Genomic DNA, 17,293 nt, shown 5'->3' with positions numbered 1-17,293 from the left:
CACAATTGAATGTGTAGGTGTACAAAGGAATATTTTGTTTTGACAGTCCATTTTCTGTTACTTGCTAAATCATAAATGCATGTTTCATGAACTCCAGAGCTGTGTTTTATACACAGATTAGTGAGTTGAACAATTTAAAATAAATGAAAACTTTAAAACCTTTAGAAATAGTGCACTAAACTGATACTGTAATTATAAGTAGGGTTTTTTAAATTATCCTAGGTGCAATGTTTATAATTCGTGTTCACACCTTTTTTAGATATCTTGTTAACTGAGTGGAAATTGATAAAATTAACTTGTTTTGTAATAACTCTTTGTGGAAAGATGGCTACTAATGGTTTGGAGTCATGGGTTTGTAATAGGAGCAACCACATAACAAAGCTCTGTTTTAATTTGCTTCTATTAAAACAGTTATTTAATCTGATTTTATGTTATGGACAGAATCTTTACATATTGATCCACACTGCAGACAGCAGTTAATTATTATTGTCTGTACAGTTGGACCAGTGACAGTATGCCAGCACAAAGGAGGAAGGTTCAAGACAGTCAAGGAGACTGAGGGCTTATCTACATTTAAAAGTCTGTAGCTGCACAGGTGCAGCTGTTCTGCTGTAGTGCTTCAGTGAAGACGCTACCTAAGCCAATGGGAGGGCTTCTCCCATTGGCCTAGGTAATCCAGCTCCTTGAGAGGCGATAGTTATGTCAACAGGAGAAGCCCTCCCAATGGTATAGTGCTGTCTACTCCAGGAGTTGGGTCAGTATAACTGCATTGCTCAGGGATGTGGATTGAGTGCACCTTATTCCTCCTCTAAATTCAAGCAGCAGATGTTCCTTCAAGCATTTGTCTCCTACTGTGTATAGCAAGTAGGGGTTCTGGGAAATTGAGCAAAACTTCAGACTGTGAAAGACCACATTCTCTTGATCATGATAATGTAACTGATCATTCTTAAGCAACCCTGTCCTGATGCTCTTCCCCACTAACATGACCTCACACCACATCTTCAGAGTTTCCTCTGTGGTTTAATGCTGATAAACCAAGGATGTGATTTATTTTTTTTAGATTATATTGTTTGTACTCTGCATTTCTTCTGATAATAAAACAGTAGGTATGATGATTGTTGCGCTGTGAATGACCACAGATTCTGCTATTTGTCTACTTATGTGCTCTGAAAAAGTGTTGATATATAATTCTTGTTTCTTATATGTTTTTGTAATTCACATTCTTTTCATGCATTTCCAGATACATTTACATCTTCTAGATCAGTGGTTTTCAACCTTTTTTTTTTAATTTGTGTACCTCTAAAAATTTTTAAATGGAGGTGCGGATTACTTTGGAAATCTTAGATATAGTGTCCGCAGGTTGAAAACCACTGTTGTATGGTAACAACAACCTTTCGTGGACCTCTTAGACATAGTCTTTAGACCCCTGGGGTCTACGGACTACAAGTTGAACACAACTGTTCTAGATTGAGATCTTACTGTTGTTCTAAACATATTAAAGTCTTACTGACAGTAACAAATGTAAGATTTAGACACTAAAGTTGCTTTTCTGTGTAGAAGTCAATTCTGGCATCTAACATTAGGAGCCTAATCTTGCTCCTATTTAAGTCCAGTTGCAAAATTCCCATTGACTTCAACAGAAGCAGCACTATGCTTTTTAATATGAGGGGTTTTAATAATACCTTTTTAAACTACTGCCAGAGAAGGAATAAGGAAATATATAAGGATTATCAACTCAAAGTGAAGGTGCTTAGTTGATGAACTAGAGAAAAATACCCATGGATAGGAAAGTGAGTAAGGTGTGTAACCCCCTGCCTGATGATGTTGGCAGCAACAAGGACTGGGTTCCATATCTATATATTCCTCTTAAAATTACAGAACAAGTCCGTCTCAAGCTTCCACCCAGAAATCTTGGAAAACTAATTGCCACACCTGGGTCCTCTGAGGCTATGCTTCCCCCCTCTAAAGCACTGAATCAGTATATAAGAAAGTTCATTAAGAGGAGAGGGAACACAGCATTAATTTGGGAAAACACTGCAACAGTGACTCAAAATATCCAAACAATAATAAACACCCACCTCCAGTTACCTTGGGTAGTAGTCCTTTGCCTCAGCTTTTAGTGATTTCACTGAATAGTGGGGAATGTCACTTCTGCCTCCCCTGAATTGTCTTGCACCAGAACACTGTACCCACACGATGTCTAAGGCTGAGCCCCCAAGATCAGTTTATCAGTGATTTCAGTTCTCATGGTCGCTGAGAAGAAACAGGGACTATCAATTGAGTCTAGTCAGCTCTGTCTTTAAACACTGGACGGAGACGGTCAAATGGCATCTAGGACCTTTTGAACAGAGTCTTTACCCCTACATCAGACACCTACATCAATCTTTCCTGCCTTTCACTTGGATCTGGCAAGTGAGATTATGTTTAGGGTGACCTCTCAATTAGGGCATGTTAAGTACAGTGCTCTGCTCTTCAGTCATACAGTAAGGATAGCAATATTTCATTGTCCCTGCATTCAACACTGAAGTGAATTTAACACAAAACAGCCAAAATGGATCACTTTGGCAAAGCAGGTAAGTCTCTGAATCACCTAGGCAAAGTAGGTGTGTCCATGCAAATACATTCTCACGTCCTTGCCCTCAGTTCATCAATAGATGGCAGGAGTAAACTCATTCAGATCACTGGCTTGTGAACAGTCACTTCTTTAAAAGTGATTTTACTGCTGTCAGTATAACCTGTTACAAGAGGTAAAGATGATGCAACTGTTGTTTTAACATGGCAAATCAATTGTTATAGACTTCAACAGATCAGTTGGTTGCTTATAAGCAACTACAACATCTGCTACTGATGTTCTTACAACTATCTATAACAGATTACTCATGTGTAATATGTTTATAACATATATGAATAATGTATTAACTTTTTACAAATAATTGAAAATAGAATTTTAATGTTTAGTGTGACCATATTATCTAAAATACCGTTGTGGGGTAATGTTTATTGTGTTGGAGAATAAGTTCACAAAGGCACTTTCATAGTGTGCAATAAAAGTGTCCCCATGGAAAGTTAGTGAGGAGTAACTAGCATGCTGTAACTTCACATGTAAAGAGGCCCTAAATCTCTTTAAAAATAAGTTCAGTAACATAGGAGCATAATTTACTACCCTTTATTCAGCAAAACTTTGCAGAACTTATGAAACTAGCAAATACATTTTCTCAAATTACAATGACGCTCATAATTTTCTACTTTGAAAATTGCCCAAGTAATTACCATCTGGGATCTGAAGAGTCTATTGATTTTGAGTATACAAAAAATGTTTATCTTCTTGACCTTTAATTTAACCAAAAATAGAGACAAAGTTGATTCAGTACTGACATTTAAAGTTTTTTATTGGAAAGAATATGCATGCTGTGGAATAAATATAATGTGTTCAACAGACAATTCCTGCCTTAACTATGCTTTTGATTGACTAAATAAATTTTCCTATTTTAAAAAAGATAAACATTTAAAAAATAGTGTGACCAGTATTGGTTTTTTGGTCTGTCTAGGTGTCAGTGTGGTCCCCATTATTGTAGCATCTGAGCACAGGCCACATGGTTCATTATATGAAATCTGGATGTTTGGTGTTGCACAGCTGAAATTATGCTAACAGACTGTGATGGGGTGGACTAGGCCAGAGGCCCCCTGCTGGAGGCCTCAGGGTCCTGCCACAGCCTCCCCCAGAGAGGAACAGACGGGAAGTCCTCCAATCAGATGAACTGTGAATAGTCAGGGGCCAGGAGGGCTGTATAAAAAGGAGCAGCAGAGACAGAGTCAGTCAGTTGCTACCTGGAGCTGGAAGAGAGAGGACTGTGTTTCTGGCTGGCTGAAAGAGCAGCAGGACCATGGACAACTCAGTGTGGACAGGGACTAAGGGAGGCCCTAAGAAGGAGGCCCTGGCTGGCTGCGTGGACTGAGTAAGGACTGAGCTCAGGGAGGGCTGCAGGAAGACAGTCAGCTCCAGGGAGAAAGCCTTGGGGTATGGTCCCATCCCTGAGTTGGGAAGGGTAAAGACTGTATGCCCTGGAAGGGGTTTGTTCTGTTCTACCTATAGACAGTGTGTGTGACTCGTCCAGAGGGCTGAGTCACTGAAAACCTGCCGAAAAAAAACATCGACCAAGGGAGAGGGGGCGCTTTCGAGAGGCAGATGCCACCCCGTTCCACAAATGGAGTGACTGCAGGCACACGCACTCGACCAGAGGGGCGCTCACAAGAGGCAGGTGCTGACCCTGTTACACACACACCCAGAGCATGGGATGGGTATGTGTGGAATTTATACATCTAAATAAATAAATGCTGAGATGACTGAATCTACAAAGTGATCTTGTCTGAGGCGATTTAAAATCTCAGACAGCTGTGTTTGAGGAGGAATTGGCCAAGAGGTTCTATGAGCATCAATCTTTGGGGCTGGGTTAAATGTATCTTGAAGAAGGGCAGCTGTATTCTGTAGGTACTGTTGGGTAGTGTGAGGAAGAAGAGAGGAAGCTCTGTTGTTTGACTAGAGGCTAGGGGAGAATAACTGAGGTGAGAGGAGGAGGCAACATAAGTTGAGAGGCAGACAGGTCAGAGGTAGGAGGAGGTAGAAAAAAGAATATTCTCTAGGCAAGTATACTCATCTTTAGTTCAGACAATGTGAGATGTTCAGTGTTCTAAATGTTAATTTAGGAAGTTGGCATGTTTTTGAATCTAGAGTCTGCCACTCAAATTCTATGAAGAGTCTTATTTAACTTATACTTGGTATCTTGAACATAATTTATTTGGGAGTATGTGATTATTAAATGTACAGTCCAGTTCATACAGGGTATCATCAAACAATTACAACCATAATAATGGGGACCACATAAAGAAATCTTTCCTGAACTCCTCTTTTGATCTTCAAACAACCCCCCAACCCCTCCAAGGTCATCATCAGAAGCAAGCTCCCCCACAGACCAGAACACACCAACGCAAAGTAGCACCAGACCCTATCAGAACAACAGATGCAATAGCTGTAGACATAGCTTCATTGTGGCAATGAACAACACCCCCACAGCACACCTTTCAAGATTCATGGTCCCTATGCATGCCTATCACAATATGTGGTGTGCCTCGTCCAATGCACTAAATGCCCCAATAACAACTATGTGAGTGAAACAAAACAACCACTGTGCTCTTCAATGAACTCTCACAGAAAAATAATAAAAGAGAAAAACACCGTATCACCTGTGGGTGAACATTTTTCACAAAGCAATTACTCTATATCTGACCTCACAGTCCTCATCTTCAAAGGAAACCTGCACAACACCTTCAAAAGACCAGCCTGGAAGTTTACATTCATAACTTTTCTAGATACTAAAAATCAGTGTCTGAATAGAGACACTGATTTATGGTTCATTCCAGCAATCTGTAACACACTTAAGTCCCCCCAGCAAACCCTGCCCCCCTCCATTACTGGAGAGGTGTTAATGAACCACTTCTTCTTCCAGTAGTATCCCACTGGGTGCTCCACTGTAGGTATCCCTGCACCGCTGATTGGAGAACTTTGGTAGCAATGTCCGTTGGTCCCACACATGCACTGTCTCTCCTTGTGCTGCGCCACCAGGCTAGCCAGCACACACTGGCTAACCTTCCTCAGTTCCTTCTCAACTGCCCCTGGAGAGCCATTAGCAGTCCATTAAAACTGTTGTCTTAATCCACGAACCTACACTTAGTCTCCTAGTTCTAGCTGTAGTTTTTCCACCTTTTCTTTATTTTATCATTAAAAATTAAAAAAAAAAGATTTTTCATTTTTTCCCAACCTTTTCTCCCCAATTGGAGACCCTTTTCCCCCAGTGGGGTATGCCCAGTTCTTCGGGCTTCAAGAGACCATTGGCACGAGGCCATCTCAGTCTGGCATCCATAGCTCATGGAAACAAACAGGTACAACTGACAAGCCCTCAGACCCAATAGGCACAGGCACCGAGCCATCGGCACCGAAGGACAGTAGTAAGCGCTTGTCTAAGAAGACACTCCCAGTACGTGAGCCTGCATTGGTACTGCCAGCAATGGCTCACCTGGCACAGGATCAGCTAGTGCAGACAAGGTCCCCAGTTCCCTGGCATTAACACCAGGACGATTGGTAAAGGCAGAACTCTGCCATTCAAGAGACCCCTGCATTCCTGATGCATTAGAGTCCCCTCCTCTCGGCCCTGAGCCTCTACCAAGCATGGGAAGTATCCCTGCTGCCTTGCCATGCCCCTCTGCTCTCTAGTGAGGGTTCAGACAGCGAACCTGAAGAGCTAGTGTCCCAGTACTCCTCCCAAGCTCCATATGGTGCTCACTACCAACAGACGCCAAGGATATACCCACAGGTGGCTCCACCACCACCATCCTGGTATGGCCATCCACAGGCGCCATCACCACTGCAATTGTCATATTGGGACCTTTGGATGGCATACCACCACTTCTTGAGATCCAAGCCTCGTCCAAGAACTCTTGAGGTACACTCCTTTGGCCACACCATCCAGGGCTTCAAAATTACTTCAAGTCTTAGAGGAACAGGAAGCCAGTACTGAGGAGAAAGTGACTTCAAGTGCCGTATCCTCCTCCTCCTCCAAATGAAACCATCATGCTTTCTCCACCATCTTTAGCAGACAATTTTCATCTCTTTCAGGGACTGGCAAAGAGGGTGGCAGACACTCTCCAGATTCCATTGGAGGAAGTCAAGGATATCCACCATCAACTTCTTTTGATATCCTCCATTTTTTGGTCTCCTCAAAGATCTCCCTCCTGATTAATGAGGCCATTTAGACTTGGCAAACACTGTGTGACAAACCCTGGCGTCAGTGGCCCCAACCTGCAAGCGAGCGGACAAAAATACTCTGTCCCCACCAAGGATTTTGAATTTCTATTCTTCCCCGCGCACCAATTCCATGGTTTTGGACACTGTCAACTCTTGCAGCTGATAACACCAGTCCAGGGCTTCTTCTTACAACAGGGGATTGGAAGCACCTTGATCTGTTCGGTAGGAAAGTATACTCCTCAGCCACTCTACAGTTGTATTGCCAACTGTCAGGCCCTCGTGACAAAATAAGTTTACATAAATTACTCGAAAGTGAATGACTTTATTGAAAATATGCCAGAAGCACATTGTGACTCACTCAAGGCCATTATACAGGAGTATAGTAGTGTTGTATATACAGTATTGTAGTGTCTTTGCCAGTTAGTGGCAAAGACACTACAATCTGCCCTTGACGCAGCTGACGCAGCAGCTAGCTCCAGCTCCACTGTTGTGGTGATGCAACAAGCATCATGGCTTCATTTGTCAGGATTCCCAAAATAGATGCAGTCCACAGCTGAGAACCTTCTCTTTGAGAGCACAAAGCTCTTCACTGAGAAGACTGACTCCTCCCTTCACACCCTGAAGGACTTCAGGGCTACCTCCAGACATTGAGCCGTTGATCACTACCCATTAAGCCCCACAATCTAGCCAGCTTTCTATCCACCTAATAGTCCATTCATCCAATCCATACGTTTTTTAACTTGCTGTCAAGAATACTGTGGGAGACCATATCAAAAGCTTTGCTAAAGTCAAGATATATCACGTCCACTGCTTTCCCCATATGCACAGAGCCAGTTATCTCATCATAGAAGGCAATCAAGTTGGTCAGGCATGACTTGCCCTTGGTGAATCCATGTTGACTGTTCCTGGTCACCTTCCTCTCCTCCAAGTGCTTCAAAATGATTTCCTTGAGGACCTGCTCCATGATTTTTCCAGGGACTGAGGTGAGGCTGACCAGCCTGTAGTTTCTGGGTTCTTCTTCCCTTTTTTAAAGATGGGCAGTATATTTGCCTTTTTCCAATCATCCAGGACCTCCCCCGATCAGTTGATTCACCTTCCAGTCTTCTACCCCAAGCCGCATCGAGACAACAGTGAGGATATATTACTTACCCTGGATTTCAGGAGAGCCCTGGCCTTCTACCTGGAAAGGGCGGAGGCCTTCAGGAAGTCCCCTAGGCTTTTCCTCTCCACAGCAGAAAGATCCAAGGGCTCAGAATATCAGCCCAAAGACTGTCCAAGTAGCTCTCAAACTGTACCACACATTGCTGCCAAACCCTCCAGATATGATTCGTACATACTCCACAATGTCAGTCTCCTCATCCATTGCCTTCCTCAAGAATTTCCCTGTCTCAGAGATCTGTAGAGTGGTAATGTGGACGTCAGTCCACACTTTCGCAGAACATTATGCGATCACTTGGGACTCCACTCCAATGCCATCTTCTGCTCCACGGTGTCATCAGTAACTGACCCGCCTCCAAAGTCCCGGCCCTCTAGAAGGGGCACTCGTGGGTAGTCCCCTACAATGGAGCACCCATAGGGACACTACTCAAAGAAGTTACTTACCTTGTGCAGTAACAATGGTTCTTAGAGATGTGTGTCCCTATCGAAAACCCATCTTTTGGAGTTCTTGTCTTAACTTTGCAGTAGAGAAGGAAATGGAGGGAGAAGGGTTAGCCTGCATGTGCTGTCTAGCTTTGTGGCCCAGGACAAGTAGAGACCGCGCATGTGCTGGCCCAATGGACACTGCTACCAAAGTTCTCTGATCAGCAGCGCAGGGACGCAGGCACACCTACAATAGAGCATCCATAGGGACACACATCTCGAAGAACCATCGTTACTGCACAAGGCACATAACTTCTTGAATGCGCCTTTGAAATAGGTTTTAACTATGTATGCTAAACAATGTGTTCCACCTTCTATTTAGCTTTAAGTACATTTCCCAGACTTAAAGAAGAGCTCTGTGTAGCTCAAAAGCTTGTCTCTCTCATCAACAGAAGTTCATCCAATAAAAGATATTACCTCGCCCACCTTGTCTCTCTATATCTTGGGACAAACATGGCTAAAGTACAGTTCATACACATTTAAGATCAAATTTCTGTGGTCTTCATTTGCAGCAGGAAGTTAAGAATGGCAGCTCTTAAATTTGAAAATGTGAACTTCCTCTGCAGTGTTTATTAAAAGAAATTGGATATTTTACACCTCCCCCATTCCCCATTTTTCATTTTGTTACCTGCCTCAGATTGATGGCTAACTTTGGAACCTGGAAAGACAAAATCTAACCTGGGCTGAGCAGTTCTTTCAAAAGTGGGTATATGGACATCGGTTTGTGCATCCTGTGTCCTTTGAATTACAATGGCAGGTTGTTCCTTCTGAGATCTAAAAATGATGAATTCAGGAATTTACATTTAAAGCTGGCAAGTTGGTAAATATGTGTCATTTCGTTTCTTTACTTTTGCTAAGATAAACATTATGGTAGCATTCTCTCAATCTAAGATTGTTTAACGACTGGATGTTACTTTGGAGAATGGAGGATTATATATGGAGGAGGGATGTTTTGCTTAAAACAGTCCTAACAGTTTGGATTGAGAAGGCTGAAAGGCTTTAGGAATTAGAAATGGGATACAGCGCCTTTTATTTCTAGGTCACTGGTTTGAATCCAGCACAAATCAATACTGAGTGAAAATCATTGCCATTTGACAGCTAGCTGTTCAGTGACCGAGATTACATGAGTCAATGATATAAACCAGCTCTAGACAGGTGTTCATTACAGTTGGCACTCATTGGCACCCATGTCGACAATCTCAAAAGGCAACCTCCAGTTAGAGGTACATTAAGCGACATAATTACAGCGTCATAAGCGCTAGTGTGCACAGCGCTATGTCGGCGAGAGAGCGTCTCCCGCTGATATAGCTATCACCAGTTGTTGGGGTGGATTAATTATGTCGACGGGAGAACGCTTCTCCCATCAGCATAGAATGGCTACACGAGAGATCTTACAGCGGCGCAGCTGCATCCGTACAGTAGCACGCTGTGGGGTATATGGTGTAGACATCGTCTAAAGTGCTGCCTAATATTGTATGCTGTTATACAGTTGCCATGCATCACTCCAGGTTGATTACATTTCACTGCCGTGTGAAAGGATCCCTACAGAGCTTTTCTTATAAAACAAAACAAAAAACTTCCTTGGGACGTAAGATGTTATGTAAATGTAAATCATCATTAGAAATTCTTTAAAGCCATTGTGTTTAGGTAACAGTCTTTCAAGACTGTTAAAACAAATAAGATTGGCAAACAAAGAAGCTTTTAAAAGATCAGATGTTTGGAATATGAGTAAAATAGCCTGAGTAAGCAGCATCAGGATAATTGTAGAGAAGTGGAATGTTGTTTTCACAGTTACAGGGCAAATTGCACTTAACACCCTTTTAATTCCTCTTGAGTTGCACCCCTTAGGTGACAGCACTGGTTTCCTACACCTTACTCTGTGTGGTACCAGATGGTCCAGCCACTATGGGACTCAGTCACTGGGCCACAGCCTCTTAATGTAGCAGGCCCATCTGTGGTTGGGACCTGCAAACCTTTTTCTTTCAGGGACCTGTGACTAGTGAGTTGATTAAAGCAACTCAAAAATGGTGTCTTCAGAGCAAAGCATTATTTATTAGGGCTGTCGATTAATCGCAGTTAACTCACACAATTAACTCAAAAAATCGCAATTAAAAAAATTAATCACGATTAATCCGAGTTTTAATCGCATTGTTAAAAAATAGAATACCAACTGAAATTTATTAAATATTTTGGATGTTTTTCTACATTTTCAAATATATTGATTTCAGTTACAACACAGAATACAAAGTGTACACTGCTCACTTTATATGATTATTTTTATTGCAAATATTTGCACTGTAAAATTATAAACAAAAGAAACAGTATTTTTCAATTCATCTCATACAATTATTACACTTTCATGACAAGGAGATTGCAGTACATCTCACACATGTAGAATTTTTTTGTTACATAACTGCACTCATAAACAAACAGTACAAAACTTTAGAGCCTAAAAATCCACTCAGTCCTACTTCTCTTTCAACCAACAGCTAAAACAAACAACTTTATCTCCCATAAATGTAAACAGTGCTTCCTGCTTCTTATTTAGAATGTCACCTGAAAGTGAGAACAGGCATTCTCATGGGACTTTTGTAGCTGGCATTGCAAGGTATTTACATGCCAGATATGCTAAACATTCATATGCCCCTTCATGCTTCAGCCACCATTCCAGAGGACATGCTTCCATGCTGATGACACTCGTTAAAAAAAATGTATTAAATTAAATAATTAAATTGTCCTTGGGGGAGAATTGTATGTGTCCGGCTCTATTTTACCCACATTCTGCCATATAGTTCATGTTATAGTAGTCTCGGATGATGACTCAGCGCATGTTGTTCTTTTTTAAGAACACTTTCACTGCAGATTTGACAAAATGCAAAGAAGGTACCAATGTGAGATTTCTAAAGATAGCTACAGCACTCAACCCGAGGTTTAAGAATCTGAATCTGAAGTGCCTTCCAAAATCTGAGAGGGATGAGGTATGGAGCATGCTTTCAGAAGTCTTAAAAGAGCAACAGTCTGATGCAGAAACTACAGAACCCGAACCACCAAAAAAGAAAATCAACCTTCTGCTGGCTGAACAAGAAATAGTACTGAGTGAACTTGTAGGCTCTAAAGTTTTACATTGTTTTATTTTTGAATACAATTATTTTTTAACATAATTCTACATTTATAAGTTTACCTTTCATGATAAAGAGATTACATTACAGTACTTGTTTGACGTGAATTGAAAAATACTATTTCTTTTTTTTTACAGTGCAAATATTTGTAATAAAAAAAATAGAAAGTGAGCACAGTACACTTTGTATTCTGTTACGATTGCAATCAATATATTTGAAAATGTAGAAAACATCCAAAATATTTAAATAAATGGTATTCTATTATTGTGTAACAGTGCAATTAATTGCATGATTAATTACGATTAATTATTTTAATCGCTTGAGAGCCCTATTATTTATTCCTTCCTCCCAAGGTACAAAGCACATACAGCAAGAGGTAAAACAATAAAAAGTCTGTACACCTGCATCGTACTTATCCTTAATCTTTGCTTGACAGCTTTTGCAGTTTTTCTCAGCATAGCTACCCCCCATCTCTGGCTGGGATAAACAGACTGTCCTGTTCACAGCAGGCTCTCCGTCTGTGTGTATTCCCCTGGCCAGCCTGTCAGTTTTCTCTGACATTCTCTGAGTAACCTCTGGCCACTCACTCAACTTCCACTCTTTTCTAGACCCTGAGTATTCTAATATTTTACCATTCCCTTTGATCTTTGTCATCTCAGCCCTAGCGAAACAGCTATTTCACCACAGTTGGGGTGGAGGAGTCTTTTCTTGGCTATAAACCTAGCTATTATGTTTGAGTGTTTGTTGGGATGAAACTTGGACATTGTTTTACCTTTCCTGCTTGTTCCTCTAACAACCACTTTTGATGTAACTCCATAGGAAGTAACCCATCATAAACTCACACACAGAGGCATGCACCATATTCATAACAGATAATATAGATATTCCCACTTTGTCACATTTCTAATTGTTTTTTTGATTATATTAACATGCTAGTTGGAAAGGGTGCTGGGGGAAAATGATAAATTTCTCAGAGTTGTCTTAAATGTAAGTTAAAATACTGAATCTCTGAGTAAGTATATCGAATGAATCACCACTCTTTTCAAGGCTATGAAATCCTATTCCTATTCTACAGAACTTCAGTATACACATTTAATGATGTATTGTACAGTTTTATATTAAGGGTGCTTGTGTGTAGGCAAATAACCTTCATGTAATATTTGTTTATTCCATTTTTCTAGTAGTAAGGAACTGTGATCATAATTTTTCTTGTGATGGAATTTTTTTAAATGATTTTTTTTTTTATGTTCTTGTTTCTCATTTTTCTTTGTTTGGATGAATAAAAGTAGTGGGCCCTTTTCACTTATACTAGCTGGAGTAACTCTGTTGCAGTTAGCAGAGTTCATTAATGTAAATCTGGTCTGAGAGGAAAACTAGACCCAAGATAAAACTTTGAGAAGTGCCTGAGTCCTGTTTTCGAAGTGACTTATGTGTCTAAGTGTCATTGAGACTTTGGCTCCTAAATTCCTGAGTCTGTTTTGAAAATGGGACTGAGAAGCCTAAGTCACTTACATGCTTTGCAAATTTTACTCCTATTTTTTGTTTGTTTCCTACTTTAAAATGGAAGAAATATTGCACTATTAGCGTTCAGAGTGACACTTCTTATCTGTAATTCTCTTACAGGAAACAGATTCAGGCTCTTCTAGGGCAGTTTAGCCAAACAGAAACCTTGTTAATCTCAGCTGGAGTGGAGCCAGGAATGCTAGATGGAGTTCTTTTGGATGCTGGGTGTTCCTCTATGCAGCTTGATACTCCTGAAAGAGGTTTTTCCCTGCAAAAGGATGGCCCTTTGGATATGAGAATGGATAGTGGCAGGTATGTATTGATCAAACATTTCTTCTCACAACAAGAAATCAATTTCTCAACAACACTCTGAATTTAATTTCCTTTTTAGGTTGCAGAATTCCCATCACACACCCACATCTAACTCTGCACATACATAATAAATCAGCTTTGTTCTTTTGCCATAGAGGCTCATCTAGTTCTCAGGATTTAGGGCCAGATTCCAATCTCGCTTATTCCAGCATAAAGTGAAGGTACTTCTGGGTTTCAGTGTTGGAAAGTCAGAATTTGACTGTAAGGTTTTCCATATTTAAGGTTAAAATCAATGATTAATGACAATAATTAAAACAACCATCTTTAATTTTGCTAAGCAGACCATGATGTAGGATATAAATGAAATTGTAACTGAGAGGGTAGTTTAAGTATAAGTGCAGTTCTAACAGATTTCTTTTATCCTTTGTAGCTACTCTGAAGATGGGCATGTGCTAACCTCTACAAAGAAACGGCAGTGAGCCTATCAATTAAATGTCAATGGCAACACTGTTTTCAAGGCATTAAATATTCTACCACTACTTGCATGCTTACTGTAAGCAATTCATTAATGTCATCCTATGTTTCATAGCAAGCAGATCAGAATGACTTACTTTATACTCAAATTAGCAATTAGTTTTAAAAAAAATACCTTTATATTTAATTGATTAGAGTCACTGCTGAGTATAATCTGGAAGGTGGAATGCAATTCTAATAATAAATAGTAATGTTTTCTATGTATATAGCACCTGTCACCTCAAAGGGACCCAGTGCCTTTCATGGGGAATATACCTTATTACAGAAAACACCAAAAATGCAGTCACCTCTGTTGTATGGATGATGGTAATTAACTGAGACATAGCATGCTGCACACCTATAAGGGAATGGGAAATTCTGGCCAAAAATTGTGGGACAAACCTGTATTCTTAGAATATGAGCCATGGTATTATTAATTCCATACGGCTAAATTCAGTGCCTTGCATAATGACAGGTTTCAGAGTAGCCGCTGTGTTAGTCTGTATTCGCAACTGCTACTCTGAAACCTGGTATTATTAATGTTCACACATAGCCAATGGTACCTCAGTTTTTAAGAAACTGTCTCAAAGACTGACACAGTAAACTGCATGATACACAATTTAGTCAACTCTAGTATGAACAGCTGAGATCTTGCTGGGGTTCAAGCCTGTGGTTTCAAGGAATGTAAACCTGAGGTTTTTGCCACTAAAATATCCCTGCTGGCATATGAACTTGCATGATAAAAATAAAGAATGACTGGGATAAAACAGGTATATACTGTATGGTTGAGGATAAATATAGAGGGCAAATAGTATCTTAAGTTTGGTTATTTTCTGTAAGATATTGTGGGGAAATAATAAAATACTGAAAAATATTCTGCCTGTCAGTCCCTTTGTAGAAGAGTCAAGTCTGTGAAATAGTTGAATTAGATTGAGCAGTCCCTGCACATTAGTGAACACCAATGCAGTGTATATAAAAGACCTTGAACGATTTCAATAAAGAAAGTTGTTCAGATGAAAGAAATATTGATGACTATGGGATATTTTGTTTGCCTTTTGGTAGATAGTTACAAATATCCTTTTCTTTCAAAATACTTTTGAATTTAAATTGTGATACCTTTAAGTGACAGTACAGGAAATTATCTTCATAAGGGATCATTTTTCATAGCACTGCATATAAGGGGAAAGATCCTTGAGATTAGTTCCTCTATATTCTGAGTGAAAACAGAACAAATAATGCAAGATGACTAAAATTAACACATAAAAAATGAGTTCATATTTTGAAGATATCTAAATAAAGGCAATCTTACAGTCTTTTAATTTTAGAAAAATACTTGAACTACAGCTAATCTTTGTCCACTCATTAATGTTAAAAGTTTATGGTAGTACTTGAACTTTCAGCTATTCTTTATTGCTAATTAATGTTAAGAAAGATACTCCATCTGAAGTAATAAGACGGGATTTAAAAGGTAGAAGCTATTTCCGTTTTCACAGGATTGCTTTCTCTTATTTTAAAACCTGAAAGGCACTTGCATGCAATGTGTGTGTTTGACTTTATGTCTCAATGCTATGAAGCTTCACCTCTTGTCAATGAAAACTGACGTCAGTGAACTAATTGGCTTTTCTTGTGCGTAGGTATCCTGACATGCCCACTGCTGCTGATGTTGTGAATGCTTTAGATCAACAGGCGCTTGCGTCCATCCTGAGAACATACGGGGAGGAGAGGCACGCCAAGAAAATAGCTTCAGCAGTCGTTCAGGCACGCAGCATCTACCCCATCACCAGAACTCAGCAGCTTGCCAGCATTGTTGCAGGTACCCTCATTAATTCTGAACAGTGTCTGAGAGAGAAAAAATATTAATCCCCAAAGTCCCAGAGGGATCTATTTGTTCTTGAAATCATGCAGGATCTAATCCTGTCTATCCTTCTCTGATGTCAGCTTTTTTGTGTTGTTTTGTTTTGTGAGCTTCCTTTTTTTTATACTGTGGCTTGCTGATTAGTTTAATAATAGATTTTACATGAAGTGATTTATCATTTTTGCCCACCAAGGTGAAACACTGAATGACAACCATAGAGGGAATTTTTTATCACTACTATTGATAAGCCCTCAATTATCAGATCTACTTTATATTTTTGGGGGTGGGGGTGGGGGTGGTAGTACCATGACATTGCCTAACAACTGAAATAAAATAGATTAGCTCATATCTTTCTTCTAAACAGCCAGCTAATGAAGAGTAAAATGATGCATAGGTTATTTCACTTTGTGAATGTTAACTAGATCAGCCTGAAGGGCTTAATGAAATACTTCATCTTAGTTGCTGTTCACCATAAACCTCCTGAACTAAACGTAGCTAGGAGGTGCTTTGTTGCAGGCAGGAATTGTTTCATAGCTGTGCCCTATGATGAAATTTTTCCAAGCCAAACTACAATTTCTGTAGCTGCTTAAGACAATTCCATTGGAGAATCCCTAGTCTTGTCAGAAATACATCTAGAGAAATGAAACTCTTGTATCTGTATCTAGGGAAACTGTCTTCTAATGTAATGTATTATGGTTTATGGTCGCTGTTGGCTTATTAATAATGGAGAAGTTCTTAAGTAATCTTAGAACTCTCAAATGAAAGGTTTAGCACCATTTTAATAATAAAGGCTGTTTAGGCAAGTTATATGGTGAAATCAGATATACCTGAACTTTAGCTATAAAAGACGGGAAATGATTAAAGCTCTGGAAGAAGTATGAAGACACTATTGCTGTAGAAAGATCACAGTATAAGCATAGTATATGAAAAAAAAATGTAATGACAGAGGTAGATCAGTTGATCAATATATAATATATAAACCTTAAATAAAACCTGACAATTCTGTATTTAAAAAGTAGCCATTTCCATCTACATTTAGTGGTAGTGATTTAATTTGCTTGTCAGACACATGCTTCTTTCTAGAGCTGTTAATTAAAACAGTATGTCATTGTTTATGTACTTAAAGTAGCTACACTGATGCCATGTTAAATTTTTAATAAGCTATATATCTTAAAAATACTATACAAATTAATATTGCAGCTGTTATGAACTAAATAAAAGTGTCAGCACATTAGATTACCAGTTCCAGGTAAAAGACAATGGTCAAATTTGCAGCAGTGTTGTATCAGTTACCTATGAATCATAGCCGTAACTGTCACTTCTTCTGTCATTTTAAACCCCTTGCTGTATATTATGTAGTTTTGACAGGTATATCAATATGATAACATGTATGCCAAATAAATTTATCAAATGACATTTTATATCAGGATTTTTCCTTTTAATAAGTACAGTGTCTGTCTACCAACATGTACAAAACACGTACACTTACCAAACATCTCTCTATATAGAATAGGCCACTAATTAAAACTGGTTTAGCCCATTCTTTCAGTC

The 17,293-nt window shown here is 39.6% G+C and overlaps 1 protein-coding gene across 1 annotated transcript in view; it reads left to right on the top strand.

Moving 5' to 3' along the window:
- METTL15 (methyltransferase 15, mitochondrial 12S rRNA N4-cytidine) overlaps window positions 1-17,293 on the top strand; it is a 193,922-nt gene that overhangs the window by 162,280 nt on the left and 14,349 nt on the right. Inside the window, exons 4-5 of the mRNA XM_077818484.1 lie at window positions 13,183-13,374; window positions 15,522-15,700. Coding sequence (XP_077674610.1) covers window positions 13,183-13,374; window positions 15,522-15,700 — 371 coding nt within the window. The remainder of the gene's footprint in view (window positions 1-13,182; window positions 13,375-15,521; window positions 15,701-17,293) is intronic.

Source organism: Eretmochelys imbricata, chromosome 6, assembly GCF_965152235.1.
Source record: "Eretmochelys imbricata isolate rEreImb1 chromosome 6, rEreImb1.hap1, whole genome shotgun sequence".
Lineage (NCBI taxonomy): Eukaryota > Metazoa > Chordata > Testudines > Cheloniidae > Eretmochelys > Eretmochelys imbricata.
The sequence above is the reverse complement of the archived record's forward strand: the minus strand, read 5'-3'. Positions and strand labels throughout refer to the sequence as shown.